The following is a 24594-nucleotide window of genomic DNA, read 5'->3' on the forward strand; positions in this document are numbered from 1 at the left end:
GTAGAAGGATTCATCTGACGAACAACAACGTCACTCTCTCTCTCTCTCTCTTATTTTTTTTTTTTAATTTACTCAACCCTATAATCTCTCTTTCACCTCTTTTCTTCCTCTCTCTATCTCCCACCTGCTGATCTCTACTCGTTTCTGGTGATCTCACCCTTTTCTTTTTTTTTTTTGTTCTGGGTGATGACCACTATTCCTCAGAACGTCTTGAGATTGGTGGTTTGATTTTGTTTTTCTCGGGAACTGTAATCATTTCTGTGCCTGTTTGTATCTCGGAATCTATTCTTGCGTAAGAAGTTACTATACTGCGGGAAAAATGTCCCAGAGATTTAATTTTATTGACTTGTAATCATTGTGAAGAAGAAAAGACTGACCAATATTGAACAATGGTACGTGAACGTCTTACTTTCCTTTAGATCTCTCTCTTGCATAGCTCATATTAGCATATCAACAACACACTATGATGATACTTCTGTAAACTGCAGGGGACTCCAGTAAATATCATTGTAGGTTCTCATGTTTGGGTTGAAGACTCAGACGTGGATTGGATTGATGGGGAGGTTGAAAAGATCAATGGAGAAGAAGTTGTGATCCAAGCCACAACCGGAAAGAAGGTTACTCACCTCACCAAAATTGTGACATTTCAACTTGAGACCTACAGTATAGTCCCAAAACTGATTTGTATCCATATATTATAGGTCACTGCAAAGTTGTCAAAGATATACCCAAAGGATGAGGAAGCTCCTGCAGCCGGTGTTGATGACATGACAAAGCTGTCTTACTTGCATGAACCTGGTGTCCTTCAGAACTTAAAGATCAGATATGAGCTTAATGAGATCTATGTTAGTACCTGTTTTAACAAAATGTTAAGACCTCTCGACTATTTTACTGTCTTGACTTGGAATCTATTTGTTCATTGACAGACATACACAGGAAACATCCTTATCGCTATTAATCCATTTCAACGCTTGCCTCACATCTATGATGCTCATATGATGCAACAATACAAAGGAGCACCGTTCGGAGAACTAAGTCCACATGTTTTTGCTGTTGCTGATGTTGCATACAGGTGGGTTCAATACTTGTATATAACTTAGTGACTTACATATATATGTTGTGAGTCTAAGAAGCACTTTTTATCTATGTACAACCAGGGCTATGATTAATGAGGGGAAAAGCAATTCGATTCTTGTAAGTGGCGAGAGTGGAGCAGGAAAAACTGAAACCACTAAGATGCTTATGAGATACCTTGCATATTTGGGAGGTCGTGCTGTTACAGAAGGAAGGACCGTTGAACAACAAGTTCTTGAAGTAATTAATGACCTTTCTATCCCTGTGATCTTTTTTTATCTATGAGCTTAATCCACTTACATGTTTGCTAATATCTGCGTCCAGTCAAATCCTGTACTTGAAGCTTTTGGTAATGCAAAAACTGTAAGGAATAACAACTCAAGGTGAACCAAAATCTTCACATAATAGAGAGGGTATGTGTTGAGAACTCAGCTGATTGTTGTAATATGCTTTTGGCTCAGTCGCTTTGGTAAATTTGTTGAAATACAATTTGATAAGCAAGGAAGAATATCTGGAGCTGCTGTAAGGACCTATCTTCTAGAGAGGTCTCGTGTGTGTCAAATCTCTGATCCGGAGCGCAATTACCACTGCTTCTATCTTCTCTGTGCCGCACCGCAGGAGGTAACTTCACCCTGCAGCTCTTTTGGAATATATATATATATATCTTGTTATTGAAGAACTCGTTCCATAACTTAATAGAACTAAGCAGGAGATTGAGAAGTACAAGCTTGGCCATCCAAAGACCTTTCATTATCTGAACCAATCCAAATGCTACGAGCTTGTCGGTATAAGCGATGCTCATGATTATCTTGCGACAAGGAGAGCTATGGATATTGTCGGAATTAGCGAAAAGGAACAGGAAGCAATTTTCAGGGTGGTTGCTGCAATTCTTCACATTTGAAACATCGATTTTACTAAGGGAAAGGAAGTGGACTCATCAGTACCAAAGGATGATAAGTCGAAGTTTCATCTTAAGACAGCAGCGGAACTTCTCATGTACGTTAAAACATTTTGCATCTGAAAAGACGTCTTATCAATTCATGAAAGCTAATTTGGAAGTCTTGTTTACAGGTGTGATTTAAAAGCTCTTGAAGATGCATTATGTAAACGTGTTATGGTCACTCCTGAGGAAGTTATTAAGAGAAGTCTTGATCCACAGAGTGCTGTCACTGGCCGTGACGGTTTCGCTAAGACAGTCTATTCTCGGTTGTTTGATTGGTAAGTGGCTGGGTTTAGTAGTCACAGTACATATTTGATACTAAGTGAAAATCTCTAGTTGTGTGCAGGTTGGTAGACAAGATTAATAAGTCGATTGGACAAGATGCCAATTCTAGATCTCTAATTGGAGTTCTGGACATTTACGGATTTGAGAGCTTCAAAACTAACAGGTAATGAAACTTTACATGATCTAAGGCTCACAGATATGTAGTCAGCCATTCCCCTGAGAATACCGTTCTGCTGCAGTTTTGAACAGTTCTGTATTAATTTCACTAATGAGAAGTTGCAGCAACATTTCAATCAGGTATGTTCTTGATTGTAGTGGAAATTTTTTTTTTTTTTTTTTTTAATTTATATTAGTTTCTTTTGCTGTTTTCAGCATGTTTTCAAGATGGAACAGGAAGAATACACAAAAGAAGCAATAGATTGGAGCTACATTGAGTTTGTGGACAATCAAGATGTTCTTGATCTTATAGAAAAGGTCATTGCTTAATCAAGAAAGGATAATGCTACCAAAATGGATTCTTATCTCACTTTCTCCTTTTCTTTTCCATCTGCAGAAGCCTGGTGGCATTGTTGCTCTCCTCGATAAAGCTTTGGTAATATTATAGATCAAACTAGTTCCATAGATCTTTTTTTGGTGATTATGTTATTTTCTGAACTAACGAGCCGTGTTTTTTTTCAGTATGTTTCCAAAATCAACACACGAAACATTTGCAAACAAGCTATATCAGACTTTTAAGGCTCACAAGAGGTTCATCAAACCAAAACTCTCTCGAACCGATTTTACCGTTGCCCATTATGCTGGAGAAGTAAGTTTTATATTCAAAATGACACAAGGGAATGTTATCACAGAGTTTCTCATGTCTTTTGAAAATTTTCTTTCAGGTTCTCTATCAGTCTGATCTATTTCTTGATAAAAACAAGGACTATGTGATCCCTGAACACCAAGATTTGTTGGGAGCTTCCAAATGTCCTTTTGTGGTCGGTCTTTTCCCTCCACTCCCTGAAGAAACGTCCAAGTCTTCAAAGTTTTCATCCATTGGTTCTCGTTTCAAGGTATGAATCTTATTCTATTGAATGATGTTCATGTTGTTTTAAGAAAGAATGTGTTGCTAATATTACGGTTGGCCTGATTGATTCAGCTGCAACTTCAACAACTTATGGAAACACTAAATTCTACGGAGCCTCATTACATCAGATGTGTGAAGCCTAACAATCTCTTAAAGCCTGCCATATTTGAGAATGTGAACATCATGCAGCAGCTCCGATGTGGTGTAAGTATAAATAAGAGTAATGAGCATAGTTCTTTACTGTGAACTTTAACCTTTATGTTGTCTGTATAGGGTGTTTTGGAAGCGATTAGAATTAGTTGCGCAGGGTATCCAACTCGTAAACCTTTCTTTGAGTTCATAAATCGTTTTGGACTTCTATATCCTGAGGCTTTAGAAGGGAGGTAATTAAACAAAATTCGTCAAAGTGTACTGCTTAGTGAGAGTTCAAACCAATACTTACAGATTCTGAACTTTTCTCTGGACAGCTACGATGAGAAAGTCGCATGTAAAAAGATCTTGGACAGCATGGGACTAAAAGGATACCAGGTAACTGTTCGTCCAGAATATTCTATTTAATGAAACCAGTTGTAAAGTATTAGTGATGCAACGGAAGAGTTGTAATCAACCAAATGCAAACTCATATCTTTTGGTAATACAGATTGGTAAAACAAAGGTTTTCTTGAGGGCTGGTCAGATGGCTGAGCTCGACGCTAGGAGAACAGAGGTGCTTAGTGGTGCTGCGAAAAAAATACAGAGACGAACACGAACTCATCAGGCTCAGAAACGGTTTATTGTTCTGAGAAAGGCCACGATATCGCTCCAAGCTCTATGTAGAGGTGAGTCATCTGATTTGTGCATAAATACTTGGAAGTGCATTGACTTTTTCACACTATTTGATTAAATATTTATGAATATAAAAAACATTTATGTAACTTTTCTCTCATTTTCAAAATATCATAGCAAGACTTTCCTGCAAACTATTTGAAAATCTGAGACGAGAAGCTGCTGCTGTGAAGATTCAGAAGAATGGTCGGAGATATTACTCTAGAAAATCGTACAAAAAGCTCCATGTGTCTGCTCTTTCCGTACAGACTGGTTTAAGAGCAATGGCTGCTCGTAAGCAATTCAGATTCAGGAAGCAAACAAAGGCTGCCACTATTGTTCAGGTTCATTTTTCTTGGAGAAGTCTTAAACTATTGTACTTTTCTCATGATCATTAACACATAGAATATCCTGTAACTCATGGTAGGCTCAGTGGCGTTGTCACAGAGCAACAACGTACTACAAGAAGCTTAAAAATGGAGTAATCATATCTCAGACAAGATGGAGAGGAAGACTTGCTAAGAGAGAACTTAAGAAGCTCAAAATGGTACAACTGCTTTATTCGCACTTGCTAAATTGGCTTACTATCTCAAACATACTCAAACACTTTTTAATCTTCAGGCTTCAAGGGAAACAGGAGCATTTAAAGAGGCAAAGGATATGCTTGAGAAGAAAGTTGAGGAACTCACATACCGTGCCCAGTTGGAGAAACGTCTGAGGGTATCAGGTATGAGCAACATTTTTTTTTGAAGTAGATATATAATAATAATGTATAGTGCTGAATAAAAATTTTGCAGGGTGATTTAGAAGAAGCAAAGACTCAGGAGATAACAAAACTTCAGAGTTCGTTGGAGGAAATGAAGAAGAAAGTGGATGAAACAAACGCATTGCTTGTGAAGGAACGCGAAGCTGCAAAGAAAGCCGCTGAAGAAGCTCCTCCTGTTATACAAGAAACACAAGTTTTAGTTGAAGATACTAAGAAGATTGAGTTGATGACTGAGGAACTGGAGAGTGTAAAGGTACTTTCTGTCGGTGCCTATCAATTTTCAATCAGTTGTCTGATGTTTCCTTGTGTTTGAGACTGTTACATATCATTCTCCTTCCAACAGGCTACTCTAGAAAACGAGAAACAGAGGGCTGATGATGCAGTGAGAAAGTTTGAAGAAGCTCAAGAGTCCCTCGATGAAAAAAAGAAGAAACTGGAAGAGACAGAGAAGAAAGGTCAGCAACTCCAAGAATCTCTGACAAGGTAAGAATGTATCATCAAGCATCGTTCGTTATTAATACCTTCCTAACCATCCCTGCATATATGGCTAACTGGTCCTGTAAGTTCATGTATTCTACTGGTTGTTTTCTTTTTAAAATGAGCTGAAACTTGGAAGTTAATGTGATCAGGATGGAGGAAAAGTGCACCAACTTGGAATCGGAGAATAAAGTCTTAAGGCAACAGGCTGTCTCCATGGCTCCGAATAAGTTCCTCTCTGGACGCTCAAGGTCCATTTTACAGGTAGCTTAGAACATTGAATCAAATATAAAACCGCAAGTATGCTTTTGTCTATTGTCTGAAGTTGACGATCTGTTCAATAATAACAGAGAGGTTCAGAGAGTGGTCATCTAGCAGTGGATACAAGGTCAAGCTTGCTAAGAACATGAGTGAATTAACCAATACAGTTTACGTCTCAAATTAAGCTTAATGATGGACCAATGTGCTTTTAATCTGAATCAGGATCTTCACAGCAACTCAATGAACCACAGGGATCCATCAGAAGTTAATGATAAACCACAAAAAACATTAAACGAGAAGCAGCAAGAGAATCACGAGCTGCTTATCCGCTGCATCGTTCAACCTTTGGGTTTCAAAGGGAACCGACCTATCACAGCATGTATCATATACAAATGCCTACTGCAATGGAGGTCGTTTGAAGTTGAACGGACCAGTGTCTTTGATCGCATTATCCAGGCTATAGGCCATGCTATTGAGGTTAGCTTAGGTATTCAGTTATGACTGCAAGTGTGTTTGGAATCATAACTAATGTTTTGCGAAAATTGATTATCTCAGAGTCAAGATAACAACAATACATTGGCTTATTGGTTATCAAATGCCTCGACACTCCTCTTACTTCTCCAACGCACGCTTAAAGCTAGTGGTGCAGCTGGGATGGCTCCACAGCGTCGCCGTTCGTCTTCTGCCAGTCTATTTGGAAGGATGACTCAGGTATATATACATGGTTTGAAATCCATCAGCAAAATGTAGCAAAAGCTTTCTTAATATGTGTTTCTGTTAATCAGAGCTTCCGCGGAACACCACAAGGTGTGAATTTTGCAATGATAAACGGTGGTGCGGGAGGTGGAGCGGATACGTTAAGACAAGTTGAAGCAAAGTACCCGGCTCTGCTGTTTAAGCAGCAGCTCACAGCTTATGTTGAAAAGATATACGGAATGATTCGGGACAACTTGAAGAAGGAGATTTCTCCACTCCTTGGATTGTGCATTCAGGTAATCACATTAATCACATCAAAACAAAGTTGTTCTCGTTTAATTTTTATTCTGTCTGTCTTGACCTTTAAATAGGCGCCAAGAACATCTAGGGCAAGTTTAGTGAAAGGAGCATCTCGTTCCGTAGCCAACACGCCAGCTCATGAAGCTCTGATCGCTCACTGGCAAGGAATTGTGAAGAGCCTTACAAACTTCCTCGATACTTTGAAATCAAACAATGTGAGCTTCTTTGCTATTATACACAGTTTCCTCTAAATTAAGAAAACAAGTTGTGGACAGTTCTGAGTTTGGATCTTTCTATTTTATGGGGTTTTTTAGGTTCCTTCGTTCTTGGTGTGTAAGGTGTTTACACAGATATTCTCATTCGTCAATGTTCAACTGTTTAACAGGTTTTTTACTAGGGATCTTAAGCATCTAAAATCCCATTATCTCTTAGTATTTACTATCTTCTGCTTAATCAACTGTTTCTTTGGTTGTCCGTTCAACAGTCTTCTGTTGAGACGTGAGTGTTGTTCATTTAGCAATGGCGAGTATGTCAGAGCTGGCTTGTGTGAATTGGAAAACTGGTGTTTTAAGGCAACAGATGAGGTATCTTTCTTTCACTCTCCTATTATTACTCAAGCAAAAACTTCTAAATTAACTAGCAACAACAAACAATTGCAGTATGCGGGTACTTCGTGGGAAGAGTTAAAGCATATAAGACAAGCCATTGGGTTTCTGGTAAACCTTTCGTCATCTTCTATCTAAACCTTAAAGATGGTCCCCATGAAGGTGTAAACCATTGTTAATTATTTCTCCAAAAATGTAGGTAATACACCAAAAACCAAAGAAAACTCTCGATGAGATCAGTCATGATCTTTGCCCGGTAAGTAAAAAAATTCTAAGAAACGTTAAGAATGTGAGAGAAATCAGGAATATGTTTTGCTGATAAAGTGAAAATGTGAGCTATACAGGATCAGTACGATGTACTGGGACGACAAATACGGCACACACAGTGTCTCTTCAGACGTAAGTCAGACCTTAAGAAACTGATGATATGTGTGATTCACATCTCTTTATGTATATGAATAAATAGGTTATAGCAAATATGAGGGTGCTGATGACAGAAGACTCGAACAATGCTGTTAGCAACTCTTTCCTTTTGGATGACGACTCAAGGTTACTACTTCGTTTTTACTAATATATGCCAACAAAGTTTCGTTTTGGGAACTAAAATGGTAAATGATTTTTTCTTGCAGCATTCCATTCTCGGTTGATGATTTATCAAAGTCGATGGAGAGATTTGACATTGCTGATATCGAACCGCCACCTTTAATCCGGGAGAATTCTGGATTTAGCTTTTTATTTCCCGTCGCTGATTAATCCTTATCTCTGCCAACGAAAACCAAAGTTAGCTCTAGTGTCTTCTTCCTCCCTTACCAAAGTTAGGTCGCTTGTGACTCAAGTAATATTAACTTTATAAATTCTTGAAGGAGATTATACATAAATTCTTGAAGGAGATTATACATTCTTCTGTTCAGTCTACTACATCCACATTCGTCATGTGACTTGTGTCTTAATGTTCGTTTTGAATTATTCCTCTCTGAAAGTTGTTGAATGTTTAGCAACCGACTCTTGTTCTTCGTCCAATAGAAATTACAAAATTTCATTCCATTGGTGATGGAAATTGAGTTCTTTATGCAGATAACTTTTTTCATAACAGATATGAAATAAAAAAAAAAAGGAAATTGCACCCTATGTACAACAAAAAAACAAAAATGCACTAACTAACTAAAACTCAATTTTCTCTCCTACTTTCTCTTCCTATCTTTTTCTCTCGAAATCTAATTTTCCATTTTTTTTTTTAGTTATTTGGCAAATAAATCCTAGAAAGAGTATAAAATATCTATTCACTGTAGTGGAATACAAGTTCAAATCAAACGACCGAATTTTAAAACTAATTATGTAAATCTTAGCTAACAATAAAAATTAGAAATATGATGTTCAACTATAAATTATTAAATAACACCAGATTTTAGCAATGTAATAAGAGATTAGTTTGGAATAATAATGATTGAATAACACACAGCACATGAAACTATAAATCATTTAAATTTTTATTTTCTTTTAAAGTTTCCCCATCGTCTTATTTTCCGTTTCCGTCCACGCGTCGCTGTCACTCACCGCCGGCGAAACTGAGCTTCTGACCGGGGTTTCACGCGCCGACTTCTCTCCTTCGACAGATCCTCGTGAAATATCTACCAGACAGACTCCGTTTCCCATCTGAGAGTCAGATCCCAAAAAAGACTCACTCTCGATTGCATTTTCAGATCTTCTTCGGGAAAAAAAAAAAAATGAAGAATCTTACACTCGTAGTAATGCTTCTATGCTACTCGTTCGCCTCCTCCTCCGGAGACTCGACTATTCACACGAACAATTGGGCCGTCTTGGTCTGCACTTCTCGATTCTGGTCAAATTCTCTCTCACAAAATTGGATTTAATTAATATTCTTCTCACAATACTCTAACTCTGATCTGTTGCTGTGATTTGCTATTTTTTTCTCAGGTTTAACTACCGCCACATGGCAAACACACTCTCCCTCTATAGGTGAGGTGAATTAGCTCCCTTAACCATTCACCAAGGTAGATTCTCTTCTTACTGTCTTGTTTCTATTTACTTTGGTGTTTACAGGACAGTCAAGAGACTTGGAATACCTGATGAGAGAATCATCCTTATGCTCGCTGATGACATGGCCTGTAACTCTAGAAATCAATACCCTGCTCAAGTCTTCAACAATGAGAATCACCAAATTAACCTCTACGGAGATAACGTTGAGGTAACTTTCTCGCTGAACCAGGGCTCGTGGTTTGGTGGTGATTAACTTGAGGGCAAAAGCAAACCACCACGGTTCGAGTCTGCAAAGGGTTTAATGTATAGTAGTGAATGTTCTTTCTGTTGAGTAGTAGGTGTATTAGCTGTATCTCTCCATCATAGCACATAAATCATTGAAACTGCTGTGCGCCCCTCCCCTGCGAGAGCTGATTTGTGTGATTAATCGTTTTTTTTTTTCAATCAGGTGGATTATCGTGGCTATGAGGTGACGGTTGAGAATTTCTTGCGGGTTTTGACTGGGCGTCATGAGAATGCTGTTCCTAGGTCGAAGCGTCTCCTCAGTGACGAGGGTAGCCATATTCTACTCTACATGACTGGCCACGGAGGTGATGAGTTTCTCAAGTTTCAAGATGCTGAAGAGCTTCAGAGTCACGATTTAGCTGATGCTGTCAAACAAATGAAAGAGAAGCGTAGGTATGTATGTTTCACATTTTTGGTGTTCTTTTCAAGTTATACTCCCTCCGTTAGATTTTCTAGAGTTTCACTGTTTATTAAGAGTATAATAAATGTCTGCAATTTATTTTTCAATATACTTTCTAATAAATATCCACCAATAAAATTTAATCAGTTTACTCTCAAAACTATACAAAAGTACCTAAAAAATCTTACTTTTGGGAACAGGCGACTTCATTTCTTGTGCATTACATTCGTTCAGTGTTTTTAATGTGGCTTTTCCATGGGCATATCCCTTGGTGGAACAAACATTAATCACTTGTTGTCTCATCTTAATCTGTTGCGAGAAACTAATGACATTATTCGGCTACTTCAGATTCAAGGAGCTTTTGATAATGGTTGATACTTGCCAAGCTGCCACCCTCTTTAACCAGGTACATCTTAGTCTCACTTTTGTTTCGTCTTTATATTTCGAAAGAACGTTCTCGTAATCCAACTGTTTGTTTAGTTTTGCTCTGCTTTTGGAGTTGAGATTTTGATATCCGTAATCCATCGTATCTTTACGGCTTATCCGGGGAGCTTGTTCTTAGCAGTTACTCCGGCTTATGTTTCACAGTGTACGAAAATTGACATCTAAACTATCGTTTGGAATTTTCTCTTACGTTGTTAAACATTCTTAGCTTCAATCTCCTGGTGTTTTGGCCATTGGTAGCAGTCTTAAAGGAGAGAACTCGTACTCTCATCACCTGGACTCAGATGTAAGTGCCCTTGACTATTTATGAACGTAAACTATATTTTCTCTTTTTATCACTGTATTGATCTCTACTTGTAATGTTGTTTTTGCTTCAGATTGGTGTATCGGTCGTGGACCGATTTACTTATTACACTCTTGCCTTCTTTGAAAGGCTCAATATCTATGACAATGCATCACTCAACAGGTACGATAAGTCGATGACTATGCAACTTTTGTCACCAACATTCTTCTAACATTTCTTGTGCCTGAGTTGTAATATTTTAACGAGAATGGTTCTCTGTATGTCTTACCTCTTAAAATTGATACGCCTTTGTAAGCTGAACCCTCTGATCTACAATATCCGTTCACCTCCTGTTGTGCAGTTTGTTTAGGTCTTATGATCCGAGACAGCTAATGTCTACTGCCTACTACCGAACTGATCTTTACCAGCCACATCTGTCAGAGGTGAGGAAATGATTTCACAATGTCTCGTTTTAATTTTGAAGAGGGAGCTGCTTAAATTACTATTCTCTTGTGACCAATAAAGCCTAAGTAACCTCAGTTTAAGGTGCTTGTTCTATAGGGGTTGAACAGTGTAGGTTTTGTCCATAAGAGCTCATCATAACAGGATCAGAGAAACGATATTGATTTAGATGTAGAACTTGCACCTTCTGGATAGATTTTCAGTTTTCGTTTTGATGAACTACATATGTCTTGAGATGATTAATTTACTCATTCTTCAAGTTCACTTATTATGGGATTTAGGTACCCGTCACGAATTTCTTCGGTTCAGTTATGGAGACGATTCATACTGATTCAGCTTACCATGCCTTCTCGAGTAGAATCTCCAAGAGCAAGATCAAATCCGATACGCCATTTAATCAGCTTTCCGAGCAAGATGTTAAAGAAGATCTTCAGAATACAAACAACCAAAACGATGAGTTGAAAACTGAGGTTATTGTCTATACTCCCTTCTCTGATTTTATCACAAGTAGAGAGCTGTGCGAAATATCCAAACTCTGGAGTAATTTCTTACATAAAAGGAAATCTTATAACCAAATCAAGAGTTTGAGCTGGGTTAGGCTGTTGAGCGTGATTGACATATTCGCTTACTGGCTTGAGATCCACATGTGTGTTTGTTGTTGCAGAAGCAAAAATGCCCATACTCAGAAATGCGGGCAGACCTCCACGAGAAACTGAAGAAGATTGAAAATGTGGATACAATGGTTAACCTCAGCATAGCGGTGATGATACTCGTTGTAATGGTGTCATCATCTTTGTTATGATGATGCTCTATAGGATCATCAACATCATCATCTCCTACTTCAGTTAATCTCCCCTGTATGAGATCGTAACAGTTGCAGTTTGACATCATTGTATTACTTCAAATTTCCTCGATAGCAAATAACCGCACATGCTGACATCAAATTTTTAACTTCTGCTGTTGGTTAACTCTTGATACAGAGGTTCGTTACCATTACAAATGTTAGCCCACATCTGCTGCAGATTAGTTGACTTTTTGACACAGTTTTCTAGTGTATAAATTATTTATGCAATTGTGGTTTCTTAAATTTCATCATTTTATATTATTGTGAAATAAAGAACTACGTTTGCATTAACTGATGTTAACCTGCAGATATTTCCACTTAACTACAATCATTGGATTTTAACATTTACTAAGCTGAATTTATTTTGACCGTGGCGTGCATATCATTAGAGAGAGTAATGATACAAACATGATACAAACATTTATGATTATGAATTCCATAAACTTGGGGAAATATGTAATAACGAATAAATTTACGTGTAGAAACATTAAACATTTATGGTTAAATAAAAGTGTGTATTGACTTAAAAAAAAAAAAAAAAAGAGGATATATAAGATCCACATAAGCAAGAAGGCAACAAAATGAATCTCACACCTATCCATCTTTTTCTCCTATCTATCTCCTGAATCTGAGTCTGACTCTTTACTTGCTTCTTTAATTACTCTCTCATTCTTGAGAATGGGCACACAACAAGAAGAAGACAACAGTCTCAACATTATTTTCACATTCCTCTTGCTTCTCAAAACCTACCTGTAACCTCTCCCTCTCTCTCTCTCTCTCTCCCTCTCTCTCACTCATAATGTTTCTATAAAAAAATTAAATATTTAATTTTCTCATCTCTCTTTCTTGAGCTTTGTTGTATACCTCCTCCTCTCGCCATAATATTAATTAAGTTTGTCTCTCCGAGCTTTGCAATTTGTAAATCACCTGGGGACTCTCGCTCTAACCCTGAGATCTGACTCCTTTAGATCCGTCGGTGATGGCGAATCTAGTCCCCGGCGTCCTCCTCAAGCTCCTCCAGCACATGAACACCGACGTCAAAATCGCCGGAGAACACAGGTCATCCCTCCTCCAAGTCGTCAGCATCGTCCCCGCTCTAGCCGGAGGCGAGCTGTTCCCGAACCAGGGCTTCTACCTCAAAGTCTCCGACTCCTCCCACGCCACCTACGTCTCCCTCCCCGACGAGCACGACGATTTGATTCTGTCCGATAAGCTCCAATTAGGTCAGTTCATCCACGTGGACAGAGTCGAATCCTCTTCCCCCGTTCCGATCCTCCGCGGCGTTAGGCCCGTTCCCGGTAGGCATCCTTGTCTCGGCACTCCCGAGGATATCGTAGCCGCGGATGCGTTAGGGTTCCTTAGTGATGACAACAAGGCTAAGGCTAAGGCTAAGGCGGTTTCTAGTGAGGTTGAGAGAAATAGAGTGAGTGTTAGTGTTTCTAAGGATGAAGCTTCTGAGAAGAGTAAGAAGGCTTTGGTACGAGCCAAGTCTGCGAAGACGAGTTTGGTTTTGGATGTGAAGAAGGAAGCGTTGGGGAAGGTGAAGACTTCTTCTTCTACTTCCGGTGGTTCGAAGTCGATACCTTCTTCGCCCACGAGCTGTTACTCGCTGCCTAGTTCGTTTGCGAAGTTTGCGAACGGGGTTAAGCAGCATCAGCAGCAGCAGCATGTGAAGAAGACGGTGGTGTTGGAGAAAGGCTCTCCGAGGATGGGGCTGTCGGAGAGAGGGAGGTCTCCGCTTAGAGTGGAGAGTCCGAGCGTTGTTGGGAAGAAGCTTCCGATGATTAAGAACTTCGTGCAGGGGATTGAGTTTGGAGCTAAGGCGTTGAGGAAGAGCTGGGAAGGGAATTTGGATATTAGGAGTTCTGATAGGGAGAGATTGAAGCTTGCTAAACGTGACTCAACCCCTGATTCTCGGAGTTTAACTGTAAGATTCGTCTGCAACTTATGAAACGTTATTAGTTATTTACTCCATTTTCTGTTTTCTGAATATTAGCTCGTGTTATCTTGGTTTCTAGGCTCCGAGGAAGAGCACATCTAGTGAGAAGTTGCCGAGCAAACAGGAGAGGGCTAATGTATTTGCAAAATCATCCAAGGAGCAGAGTAAGACTCAGTCAACCAAGAAAGTCGAGACAGCAGGAGTAGTTGATGCCAAAGAGAAAACGAGTAAGCCTAAATCTACATCCGTAGGCAAGAAATCTACTGCTGAGAATGGATTGCCTGGGAATTTGGTTAAAGTCCCCGTTAATAGTAAAAGATTGGCATCTGCCAGTGTCCAGTGGGGTTCACTCCCTTCATCTCTTTCAAGGCTAGGACAGGTATGGGATTGACTCTTCTTGGATCCCCATATCATATGTGTTTGCTTCATGATTTGCCTTTGAAGCATTTCTAGTGATTAGGACATTTACAACGACTGTTTATATTTAATCCAAATGCCAGTTCTGTAAGTAAAATATTGACTGTATAAGATCTAAATATTTCGTAGCTGTTGTATGGTTTTTCTTACTTGAACCTACAGAACCTCTCAGTATAGCATGTATCTTTAGCATCGTTATAAATTTGAAGATAAGCTTATTAATTATCTCATTGCTGATAATGGTATCAATATTTTTCAGGAAGTCTTGAGGCATAGAGATGCTGCTCAAGTTGTTGCAATAGAAGCCATGCAAGAAGCATCTGCTTCCGAGAGCTTACTTCAATGCCTCATGTGCGTAATCTATAACAAAAGCTATATTCATTAATTCTGGCGTTGAATGCTGGATTTAGTTTTTACTACCTTAATTGTTTCTAAAATTTATCCTGTCTCTTCATTTTGTAGTATGTACAATGATCTTATGTCAGCGGCTAAGGAAGATGATCCATTGCCTGTAGTTGAGCAGTTCTTAAAGCTCCATTCCGGTCTGAAGAACGTTCAAGTAACAACCGAATCACTGTCTAAATTAATTTCTTCAACATCTTCCCCAGAAAATGAAGAAAACAAATCTGAGGAAGCTATAAAAGTGGCTTCAGAAAAGCAGAAACTAGCAGCCTCTTGGGTCCAAGCTGCGTTAGTCACTAACTTATCAGCCTTCTCTGTCTACTCCACCAAACCCACCAAATCTGCTGCATCCAAAAACAAACCCGTGATCATACTCGAGAGCCCGGGTAATAACTCCACCAATAAACCCCGTGGAAACGTCCAAACCCGGCCAACGATTGGATCCAAACTCGTGGCACAGGGCATGATACGTAAACACAGGGAGAACAGTAGCAGCCAAAAGGCCAACACGTTAGCAGCAGCAGGATCAGAGTCTCCACCGCTAAACTGGGTGAAAGGGAATGGTCTGAACGAGGCAACCGATCTAGCGGAGAAGCTGCAGACGGTATCTCAAGATTGGTTCTTGGGTTTTGTAGAGAGGTTCTTGGACGCAGACGTCGTGGAGACATCTTCGAACCTGTCTGATAACGGGCAGATAGCTGGGATGCTGTCTCAGCTGAAGAGTGTGAACGATTGGTTAGACGAGATTGGTTCAAAAGAAGATGAAGAAGGGCTACAAGAAGTGTCAAAGGAAACAATAGACCGGTTACGTAAGAAGATATACGAGTACCTTCTCACACATGTGGAGTCAGCAGCTGCAGCACTTGGTGGTAGTGGTAATGGTGGTGGTGTCTCTTCTCCTAGACCCAAACCAATCGAAACCAAATCAAAGAGATGATGGTTAAATGATATACTCCGATTTGTTTGTGCTATTTTTGTAATTAACTAAACTTACAAGGTCCCCAAAAAGAAAATTTAATAACTTTAAAAATAGCAAGACCCTTTTTTTCATTTGTTGACTCTCAAACAGATCTCTCCAATGAATCAAAAGCCTCCTCTTCCTCCGCCGTACGGTAACGGTGGAGGACCTTCTTCCTCCTCCTCCTCTTCCAACACAACCATCGGGACGTTGAGTGCACGCGCCAAGCAGACGACGCAATCGGTGATCGCCACGCTCCGTCCATGGCGAATGCTTCTGGATCTGTCCGCGCTCGCTCTCCCTCACAGTTACAATGAAGCCATGGCGAACCTGAGGCACAACATCTCTTACTTCCGTGCGAACTACGCGCTCGCCGTCCTCGGGATCGTTTTCCTCGGCCTCGTTTACCACCCGATCTCTATGGTGGCGTTTATCGTCGTCTTCATCGGGTGGATCCTCTTCTACTTCTCCCGCGACGGCAACGATCCGATTGTGGTGTCGGGGAGAGAAGTCGATGACCGGATCGTGTTGGGTGTGCTTAGCGTGGTGACGGTTTTGGCGTTGGTTTATACAGACGTAGGCGAGAACGTTCTGGTTTCGCTGGTCGTTGGATTGCTCTTCGTCGGAGCTCACGCCGCGGTTCGTAATACCGGTGATTTGTTTCTTGATGAAGAATCTGCTCGCCAGGGTGGAATCGTGTCCGCCGGCTCGGTTAACCGGGGACCGGGAAGTTATACCCCAATTTGAGTTACCGGTTTAGTCGCATTTCTTGCGGTTTGCTTTGTATGTGTGTTGTGTTTTTTTTATATATCGTTTGAACTTGTGCAAGACTTCTGGGAAATTTTGGTGTTATAGAATTTGAAATTGGCTTTTGTATTGGTATATATATCGAATGGCAAACTCTTGGCTATTCTGGTGAATGATAGATTTAATAATGCAAATGAAAATGTATATCGTTCTAATATGTTTAAGAAACACAAGTTGGTTGGAAGCAATGTAGGTATGATTCTTCAATCTTCTTCAAGGTTGATGGAATCCTTGAACTTAGCATACAACAACTTCTTAAGCTCGGCCATTTGCGAGATGAGTGATTCCTTCTCTTGCTCGAGCTTCTCAAGGGTTTTGCAGGTGGCCTCTTTCATCTCTTCAATCCTCGTTTCCACCTCGTCCTTGGGCACATGAGCAAAGACTTCTCCTATTTGAAACCGCACCATCTCCTCATCAGCAAGGATCAGCTCGTTCCCTGCGTCCTCTAGATTATCACACTTTTCCTGCGTAATCATAATTTTTTTGGGATCAAGCTAGATGCAGAAAACAATGCCTGTTTGATTCGAGAAATAAACTAGGAAAGAACATAACAAAACGTATTCGTAAAGTCTCACATGTCTTTTATGCAATAATCTAGCATGAACCCCGAAGACAGGGAAGAAAGTAATTTCAGACACTAAATCTTAACTACCAGAGTTCTTTGAAAAGACATAACTGAGTATTACCATAAGTAACGATATGTTTCTGAGATGTCAACAAAGTTACAATAGCTAAACTAAACTAATTTGTATTGGATTGTAGATGTGTGGGTGAGTATAATAGATAAATATTTGAATCCTAATTACCGATGGTTTTGACAAAATCTCTAAGTTGAAAACCCTAGAAATGAAATCAAAATCAAAACGTTTTGGAGGATTAGATGATAGGGAGGGAGGGAGTAAAGTACCTTGGCGAATTTGATTTCGTCTTCGAGCTCATGGAATCGATTGTTGAAGCGGCTGAAGGTATTAATGTTCTGCTGGTCCTGCCACGTCACCTCCATCTCAGATCCACTGCTCTTCCCCTGCACATTATCATTCACACACAGACCATTGTCATACACCACAGCAATTGAGAATCGGAAAATTGTAACTTAAAAATTTGAGAGTTTCTTTACTTGCAGCTGCATTTTCGTTCGTTCCTCTCGACGATTGAAAAGCTTCTTTTTTTTTTTTCCCTCTATTTTGGTTGTGGGGATTCACAAAATTGACAAGGGCAACCTCAAGCAAACGCAGGGTGTAAATTATTTTTTTTTGCCGTCTATTTGATTGTAAAAGGGGCAACAAGCCCAATTCAAAGTGAATCCGAAGCCCAAGTACCAAACCCTATTAGTTGAGCCCAGAGAGTCCATCCTTCCTAATTTTCCTATTCTCTATTTCTTATCATATACAGAAGAATTCAGACCAAGCAAAGACTTTTTTTCGCTAATTTCGTGATCAGAAATATTCCAAAAGCACATAAATTTATAGTAGACAAGCTTGTACGTGGTACGAAGAATTTTCTTTCAGTTATGGTATATGTAGACTCTAACACTTTCGATTTAGTTTTTTGAACCGGAAAGTCCAGTTACTTAGTTAGTTACTTAGTTTAGATCTTTTTCTCAAAGAATACTACATTTTTTTTATAATTGTGAATTCGAGTTTCTTCTTATAAGCTTTTTATTGTATTTTTCTTGTACGTGTTTAATGATATTCAATTGCATGGAATAATAGGTGAGCTAACATTTTTATCAGTTGAAATGAAATCTATACTATTTAAAGAATCCCCCCTATTGCAAAATAGCTTTAATTACGTTGATTTTGCAAATAAAAAATGCCAAACGTGTAGGTTAGTTAGTAAAGCATATATTAAAAAGGTCATTTTGACTTTTTGCATAAATTAAGAAATTAGTTTTTTTAAAAAATCATTTTTATTTATCACTAATACATTAAAAAAAAGTTTCTCTCCAACTAATACATTAGAATAGTGAAGTTAAAATTGGAATATTGTTTACGAATTTGTATTGGAAATATAAAGCGACATTTTTTTGTGAAACAAAATTAAAATGATAGAATGGCAATGAGTAATATTTATTCATCAAACATAAAAGCAATTAATATACATAAATATTAACTCTTTTGTAGGCTAACAATAAAAAGTGTATATAGAGCATAACGTTTAAAATGAAGTGTGCAAACCTAAATCAAGAAAGGATTGGTTATTCCAACAAAAGCCATGCAAGTTTGTTACTGAATCATCTCAAGAATAAAACTGTTCCAGTGTCTACCCAGGCATTTTAACAGAAACACAACTTTTTAAAAACAAATTAATTAAAAAAACATGCGGTAGAAACTCCAACCAAAACCTCTTTTTATTACCCTCTGCTTTCTACTATTCTACCATATAAAATTTCACAAGAAAATCTTCTCCCCAGGCATATAAGGAAGAAAGATATCTGAGGTTAATTTTCACAAATCCTTTGAAATCAATCATTCTATAGATTGATATTTTGTATCAGCGCCATAATTAACCAAAACGTTAGAGATCATAACAAAAAGAGCGAGAAAATGGTGAGGGTTGGTGAAGCATTGAGTGTATCAACCTCATCTTGTTCATCTCTCTACGATAGTGAAGTTGAAGAGCTTCAAAAGATGCCACTAGAACCACCGAAGAAGCCCAAGAAACGTCTCTCTAAGCAACTCTCGATGCTGGAGACCAAAAGAGACATTGCATGGGAGCGTCGTCGCCGCCAGATGCTCCATCACCTCCAGAGGAAGCAAATAAACGAAGGAGAAGATATTGACTTAACGGACGAGGACTTGAGTGAGCTCAAAGGTTCCATTGAGTTAGGGTTTGGTTTTAACGAGGAGCAAGGTCAACAGCTTACGACCACATTGCCTGCGTTAGACCTTTACTTCGCTGTGACACGTCAGATCTCGCCGGTTTCAACACCAGGAAGCAGTGGATCTTCGTCCTCAAGACTTACTTCTCTTGGAGACCATTCCTCCTCTTTTGGTAGTCCTATCAGCGACTCATCAGATGGATTGAAACTTTTGTCTCCAGGTAACTTTTTTTTTTCCATGTTTAATTTTACACTTTCTAAACAAGTGTTGGAATGATATTAATTTATAAAAGTAAATTTTCAGGAGATAATCCCCAACAGGTTAAAACGAGGCTGAGGCATTGGGCACAAGCTGTGGCATGTTCTGTGATACAACATAATTAAGCAGACAAGTGAGAGATGGATTTTTACAGAATGGGACATGGAATGAGAGACTATACAAAATTTGGTTGAGGCAAAGGAAGTGGTGTGGTATAGTGGAAGCTTATGAGACAGAGAAGGGCACATTTATTGAAGTTTCAAACTAAAAGAAGAAATGAGAAAGATGCATGTTATTCTCCAACTTTTATTTTCAGCATAGATAGATATTAGGTTTTTGCTTATCTTCCTTTTCCATCTTCACTCTTTTTCTTTTTTTAATTTATCTTTAGTAAATTTGTCCTCTATCAAACTTGTTTTCTAATGTCAAATACAAATGTGCTTCCTTATTTTAGGCGAAAAATAAGAGTTTTAATCCAGAAAAGATGATAATATCTTATTATTTTACAATCTTGAAGTTCTTTATTTAGCTTTTTAGTCATACAAACCAATATTCAAAAAACAGTAGGCAATAGTTAAGAGTTTTATAGAAAGATTATTGTTTAGGCAGATACCTAAACCAATTTCTTGAACATCTAAACTGACTTTTTAGATTCGATTTTTCCGACTAAGCGCCGTACAGCGATTTTTAAAACACTACAAACAAAAGAAATATGAGTTTTAACCATATTATTACTATAGGCGAGAAATGCAGTAAATTTGCATGACTTTTGACATTATAAACAAAATTATCAATCTATTTAAAGAATGTTTAAATGAGGACTTCAGCACAAGAAAAACAATTGAAAATGCAAAACAAACCCACAAATAAAATTATGAACACCACACCCCCAAAAATATGAATGATTCCTGTAAAAATTGTAAAATACTGAGATTGTTATTGTAATGGAAAGAAGAAGAGGCCATCTTGAAGATGCTGTACTGACTCCTTGAGCTTTTTTCACCACTCTTGTATTCTTCTTAGACTTCTCTACAATATCTTCTCCACAAAGTTATCTAACATAAAAAAAAAAAAACAGAACCACATATGAAGAACTTGAAATCTGAAAACTCCAATCAACACAACAATCAGAGAAGCAGAGAGAACGAACATACCTTATGTGAAGGTTTGTTTTACAGGTAGACAACAGTATCAACTCTCTGCATCATTACGTCTTTTCATGCTGAGACTCCTCAACGTTTGCAAATGAGAAGCTATCTCCTTCACAAATTCTACACTTTCATCCTCATTCCCCAGAGAATTCACAACATGTTCTAGAAAATACAAGTCTCCCTTCAGCTTCTCTACTCTCTCACTTAGCTCAGAAACAGATTCTTGTGTTGCTACGTTATCCACATGAGCCTCACCGTTTCTCTCAAGATTCTCCAAACAACTTGTGATGTATAACCTCTCTTCGTTGAAACCAGTCAAACAGTTCTTTATCTCGGTCACGTTTTCTGCAACATCTAGCTTCTTCTTCTGTGGAGTCTGGTCCCTGAAGTACTCAATCTCAGCTTCTAAATCTTGAATAAGCTTTTCTTTCTCAACAAGCAAATCGTTCAGTTTCTGTATTGCTTCCATATCATACTCAGCTTGCTCTTCCATCATCCTAAGATTCTGCAAAGCCTCCATCTGAAACAAAGCCTTCTCTTCCTGCAGCCTCGTGATCATAGCCATTGCTTGGTTCGTAGCAACCGCTGAAGCGCTTCTTTCTTCCTCCAGCTCTTTATACAGACCAGTAAGCAGCTTCCTGTCGTAATCAACTTGTCTTTTCAACCGATCACTCTCGCTTTCTCCTTCTATCTCGCTCACGGAAACTTCTTCTAACGATAAGTTGCTCTCGTTCCTTTCTAGCATTCTCTTTTGGATCAGCAACTGCATGTCGAGATCTAAGTCCTTTGTCTCCTGATCACTAGATATCTTGGGGCTAATACCTCTAGGCGACAGAAGCTCTATCCCACGAGAAGATGAGATATGAGTGAGTAGTGATTTAAGGTCTTCGCTAACTCTGGAAGTGTCTTTCTTCATCCATTGTTCTATGTGTGCTTCTCCATCATTACTACCTTCCTTGTGTGGGATGGAATTGTATGTATCAGCAAGATCAAGCAACTCACCTGAGCCAATGTTTGTATCTGCTGCCACAGACATTGAGTTGAAAGATGCAGATTCTGACTCAGGTGCCGCAGCTTCTGTGTGAGAAGCCATTTCGGATACAGAGGTCTCTTTCTTTTCCTTGTCTTCTGATACACCTGATATGAAAATGCATTCACTTCATCAGACTCATAACTATTACATTCCCATTAAAGATAAAGAGAAAACTTACAGTCTTCGGTTGAATATTCAGGCATGGATTGTGCAGATTTTGAAGGTGATACAACTACATATTCAGGTTCCAGAGAGGCTATATCATCTTGGTTTGTGTCCTTCTCCTTCGACGTCTCAACAACAGGTTCAGGAACCTCGTCTGGAGATGTGGCATGGAGAGGCATTAGTTCATTTCCCTTTAAGATATCTTCAGGAGTTTCAGATGATGTTGAAGTAAGATCATTGAGGCAAACAAGCTCAGACTTCTCCATCAAGGAATCTGCAGGTTTTTCCCCAAAATCTTCACTATCTTGGAGGTGAACCAGCTCTTCTTTCTCCTCTAAAACAGTCTCTCCTACTAAGACATCTTCAGGAGTTTCAGAGGCTTCTGATGATGTTGTTGAAGTAGCATCATTGAGGCAAACAAGCTCAGACTCCTCCTCCACTGAGGCATCAGCAAGAGTTTCCTTAGAATCTAGTGTTAATGACATATCTAGGAGGTGAACAAGATCTCCCTTCCCCTGTAAAGCATCCTCTCCCATTAAAAGAATTTCAGCTGCAACTGATGATGTTGAAATAATATCTCTGAGGCTAATAAGCTCTGTCTCCTTAGAAACAGCTTCAGAAGGCTCCATGGAGCGTAATGATAAGAAAAGATTATCTAATGAAATGATCTCTTCTTCCTTTAACACCTTGTTTAATGTTTCTTCAGGCAGGGCATTAACCGGAACAAGCTCTGCCTCCTCCATTAAGGCATCTGGTGTTAAAGAAACATCTTGGAAGTGAATCAGATCTTCCTTCTCCTTCAAAACAGCTGCAGAATCAGAATGATGTTCCATGGCGCTTGATGTAAAGAAAAGGCTATCTAATGAACTGGTATCCTTCTCCTTCAACACCTTCTCTGACGTTTCAGGCACGTCATTAGCTGGAACAATCTCAGGAAAAAAAGAATCAATAATTCTTAAACCGGTCTCTTGCAAAGGGAAGTCAAGGTCTAGCAGCTTATCAGTAGCCATAGCATAAGGCAAGGTGATAACTCGAGGAGTCACCAGATCCACGCTTTGAAACTTATGATCATCCTTCTCTTTAACCGCTACACCTTCATCCTCTGAAAACACAGCTTCTGATTCAGTATCCGAATGAACCTTGAGCTCAGTGTAACCAACATCAGGCAAATGATTGAAACTAACACTTTTCTTTGGTGTGTTAGATTGTTTCCCGGTTCTCAGACTACTAACCACACGAATCTTCGGTAGCGTCACCGGTTTAGCCACCACCTCCTGATCATTAAAACCGGTTTGCTGTGGCATCATCCAAAGCTGGTTACAACAAGTGCAGTATCTTCGACCTGTGTTTGGATCACTCTTGGATCCTCCTCCAAAGGAAGAAGAGTCTTCACCCAGCTTCCCAACCAACAATCTGTAAGTCTCAGCGTTTGACTTGTTGGTCGTAGCAAAGGAGAAGAGACAAGCCTCGCACATTCCCCTGACGTCAACGAGTTTGCCATGAGCGTGACAGTAAACCAAAGAAGAGATTTCTGTTTTGTGTTTGGAGCAGACCATGTCCCAATGAGACTTCTTCAGATGTTTTGTCGTCCTTCCGAGGATGTGATCAAGGCTAGAGCACATGAGACATGGAGATTGGAGGTCGGAGTGATCTGCAAACTTTGTGATCAGGTAGGAGAAGATGGAGTTGATGAAGAGCATGAGGATTAGTAGCCACTCGTTGAAGGCTAATGACAAAGCTCTGGTGAAACTCCGTGAGCTTGTTTGAGGTTTTGATGGAGAGATAGCCATCTTGTTGGTATGGTGGTACAAACATATAAAGAATCAATCAATCAATCAAAAGGCAGGGTTTTTCAAATCTGCAAATGAAAACATTTTTAGTTAGACTACAAATACTGCAGATTGCTGGGATTAAAAATAAACAGAGACAAGAAGAGAAAGTTGACCAAACACAAAACCAAAACATACATGGAGATGTGATCCTTTTGTCTTAATCAATTTCTTTTCAAACAAACTAATTTTTAATATATAATTGAACTATTAAATCTAAATCAAGTGTTTTGCCACAAAAAGAAAAGAGATCTATCTAATTAACAGCTCAACTTACAATTTTTTTGGGATCAAAATTAGAATAGAATGTTCTCGTCAGATATACTACAGAAGATCAATCTTAGCATCTAAAGAGACCAAACAGATTTATATGAATACAGAACAAACAAACAAAAACATGTATATAAAGCCTGTCTTTATCTCTTAAATAAATAAACTAACCTGTTTTCATTGGAAGGAAGAAAGTATGTAATAAAATCCAAATTCTACTCTGTTTTCCGAGAGAGAGACTTGCCCAGAAAACATTGATTCCCATTTATATTACTCTTTTTTTTTTTTTTTAACTCGGGAAAAGGTGAACCCATACATAGTAGTAGACCCAGCAAGGACTGCACGTAGTCGTCTTCTTCACAATAAACCACAATTTATTATTTTAAATAAACAGAAAAAAATTAACTGAAAACATTGAATGAGATCTCTATTTTATTGACCAAACCAAACACCCGGGAGGGGGGGTGAGGGAACAAAAGATACACATAGTTGAAACAGATTATAGATTACATTGTTAATTAATAATTATCCCTTTTACTCTTATAATCTGTTG

General features: G+C 38.9%; 7 protein-coding genes across 9 annotated transcripts; 5 read left to right on the forward strand and 2 right to left on the reverse strand.

The window, feature by feature from the left end:
* Nucleotides 1–86: 86 nt before the first annotated feature.
* On the forward strand, nucleotides 87–8287 carry LOC106295239 (myosin-9). The gene is given in 36 exon segments (XM_013731089.1): nucleotides 87–392; nucleotides 489–617; nucleotides 702–845; nucleotides 927–1072; nucleotides 1158–1314; nucleotides 1399–1457; nucleotides 1536–1695; nucleotides 1784–2070; nucleotides 2146–2292; nucleotides 2361–2462; nucleotides 2539–2596; nucleotides 2672–2773; nucleotides 2853–2889; nucleotides 2977–3104; nucleotides 3181–3351; nucleotides 3438–3569; nucleotides 3639–3748; nucleotides 3833–3893; nucleotides 4006–4183; nucleotides 4308–4513; nucleotides 4597–4716; nucleotides 4791–4889; nucleotides 4967–5188; nucleotides 5279–5418; nucleotides 5565–5676; nucleotides 5763–5810; nucleotides 5896–6150; nucleotides 6229–6384; nucleotides 6459–6665; nucleotides 6741–6884; nucleotides 6984–7054; nucleotides 7154–7253; nucleotides 7329–7385; nucleotides 7474–7530; nucleotides 7772–7823; nucleotides 7904–8287. Coding segments are annotated over 36 exon segments (4434 nt in total). The 5' UTR covers nucleotides 87–389; the 3' UTR covers nucleotides 7981–8287.
* Nucleotides 8288–8740: 453 nt separating this feature from the next.
* LOC106343657 (putative GPI-anchor transamidase) lies at nucleotides 8741–12097 on the forward strand. The gene is made up of 10 exons (XM_013782929.1): nucleotides 8741–9114; nucleotides 9210–9251; nucleotides 9336–9480; nucleotides 9721–9950; nucleotides 10306–10363; nucleotides 10610–10687; nucleotides 10779–10867; nucleotides 11046–11127; nucleotides 11428–11616; nucleotides 11811–12097. The coding sequence occupies exons 1-10, from the start codon at nucleotides 8999–9001 to the stop codon at nucleotides 11946–11948; spliced, it is 1167 nt and encodes a 388-aa protein (XP_013638383.1). The 5' UTR covers nucleotides 8741–8998; the 3' UTR covers nucleotides 11949–12097.
* A 488-nt stretch (nucleotides 12098–12585) lies between these two features.
* On the forward strand, nucleotides 12586–15780 carry LOC106294557. 2 transcript variants are annotated; one of them, XM_013730146.1, is made up of 5 exons: nucleotides 12586–12742; nucleotides 12898–13917; nucleotides 14009–14308; nucleotides 14606–14697; nucleotides 14809–15780. In XM_013730146.1, the coding sequence occupies exons 2-5, from the start codon at nucleotides 12970–12972 to the stop codon at nucleotides 15683–15685; spliced, it is 2217 nt and encodes a 738-aa protein (XP_013585600.1). In that variant the 5' UTR covers nucleotides 12586–12742; nucleotides 12898–12969; the 3' UTR covers nucleotides 15686–15780. The 2 variants fall into 2 exon arrangements, with proteins under 2 accessions (XP_013585600.1, XP_013585598.1); XM_013730144.1 differs by lacking the exon at nucleotides 12586–12742 and having other exon boundaries at nucleotides 12764–13917.
* LOC106294558 (PRA1 family protein E) lies at nucleotides 15739–16626 on the forward strand. Its single transcript, XM_013730147.1, has one exon. It carries the CDS (start codon nucleotides 15827–15829, stop codon nucleotides 16451–16453), a length of 627 nt encoding a protein of 208 aa, XP_013585601.1. The 5' UTR covers nucleotides 15739–15826; the 3' UTR covers nucleotides 16454–16626.
* On the reverse strand, nucleotides 16610–17733 carry LOC106294559 (probable prefoldin subunit 4). The gene is made up of 3 exons (XM_013730148.1): nucleotides 17631–17733; nucleotides 17421–17537; nucleotides 16610–16977 (listed from the first exon to the last, which is right to left on the reverse strand). Exons 1-3 carry the CDS (start codon nucleotides 17640–17642, stop codon nucleotides 16717–16719), a joined length of 390 nt encoding a protein of 129 aa, XP_013585602.1. The 5' UTR covers nucleotides 17643–17733; the 3' UTR covers nucleotides 16610–16716.
* Nucleotides 17734–19059: 1326 nt separating this feature from the next.
* On the forward strand, nucleotides 19060–19718 carry LOC106344276. The gene is made up of 2 exons (XM_013783684.1): nucleotides 19060–19555; nucleotides 19639–19718. Exons 1-2 carry the CDS (start codon nucleotides 19060–19062, stop codon nucleotides 19716–19718), a joined length of 576 nt encoding a protein of 191 aa, XP_013639138.1.
* A 638-nt stretch (nucleotides 19719–20356) lies between these two features.
* LOC106294556 (myosin-binding protein 1) lies at nucleotides 20357–24530 on the reverse strand. Of its 2 annotated transcripts, none has more exons than XM_013730142.1 (4): nucleotides 24213–24530; nucleotides 21956–23800; nucleotides 20748–21881; nucleotides 20357–20648 (listed from the first exon to the last, which is right to left on the reverse strand). In XM_013730142.1, exons 2-3 carry the CDS (start codon nucleotides 23730–23732, stop codon nucleotides 20785–20787), a joined length of 2874 nt encoding a protein of 957 aa, XP_013585596.1. In that variant the 5' UTR covers nucleotides 23733–23800; nucleotides 24213–24530; the 3' UTR covers nucleotides 20357–20648; nucleotides 20748–20784. The 2 variants fall into 2 exon arrangements, with proteins under 2 accessions (XP_013585596.1, XP_013585597.1); XM_013730143.1 differs by lacking the exon at nucleotides 24213–24530 and adding an exon at nucleotides 24049–24131.
* Between the last annotated feature and the right edge of the window lie 64 nt (nucleotides 24531–24594).

Source organism: Brassica oleracea, chromosome C5, assembly GCF_000695525.1.
Source record: "Brassica oleracea var. oleracea cultivar TO1000 chromosome C5, BOL, whole genome shotgun sequence".
Lineage (NCBI taxonomy): Eukaryota > Viridiplantae > Streptophyta > Magnoliopsida > Brassicales > Brassicaceae > Brassica > Brassica oleracea.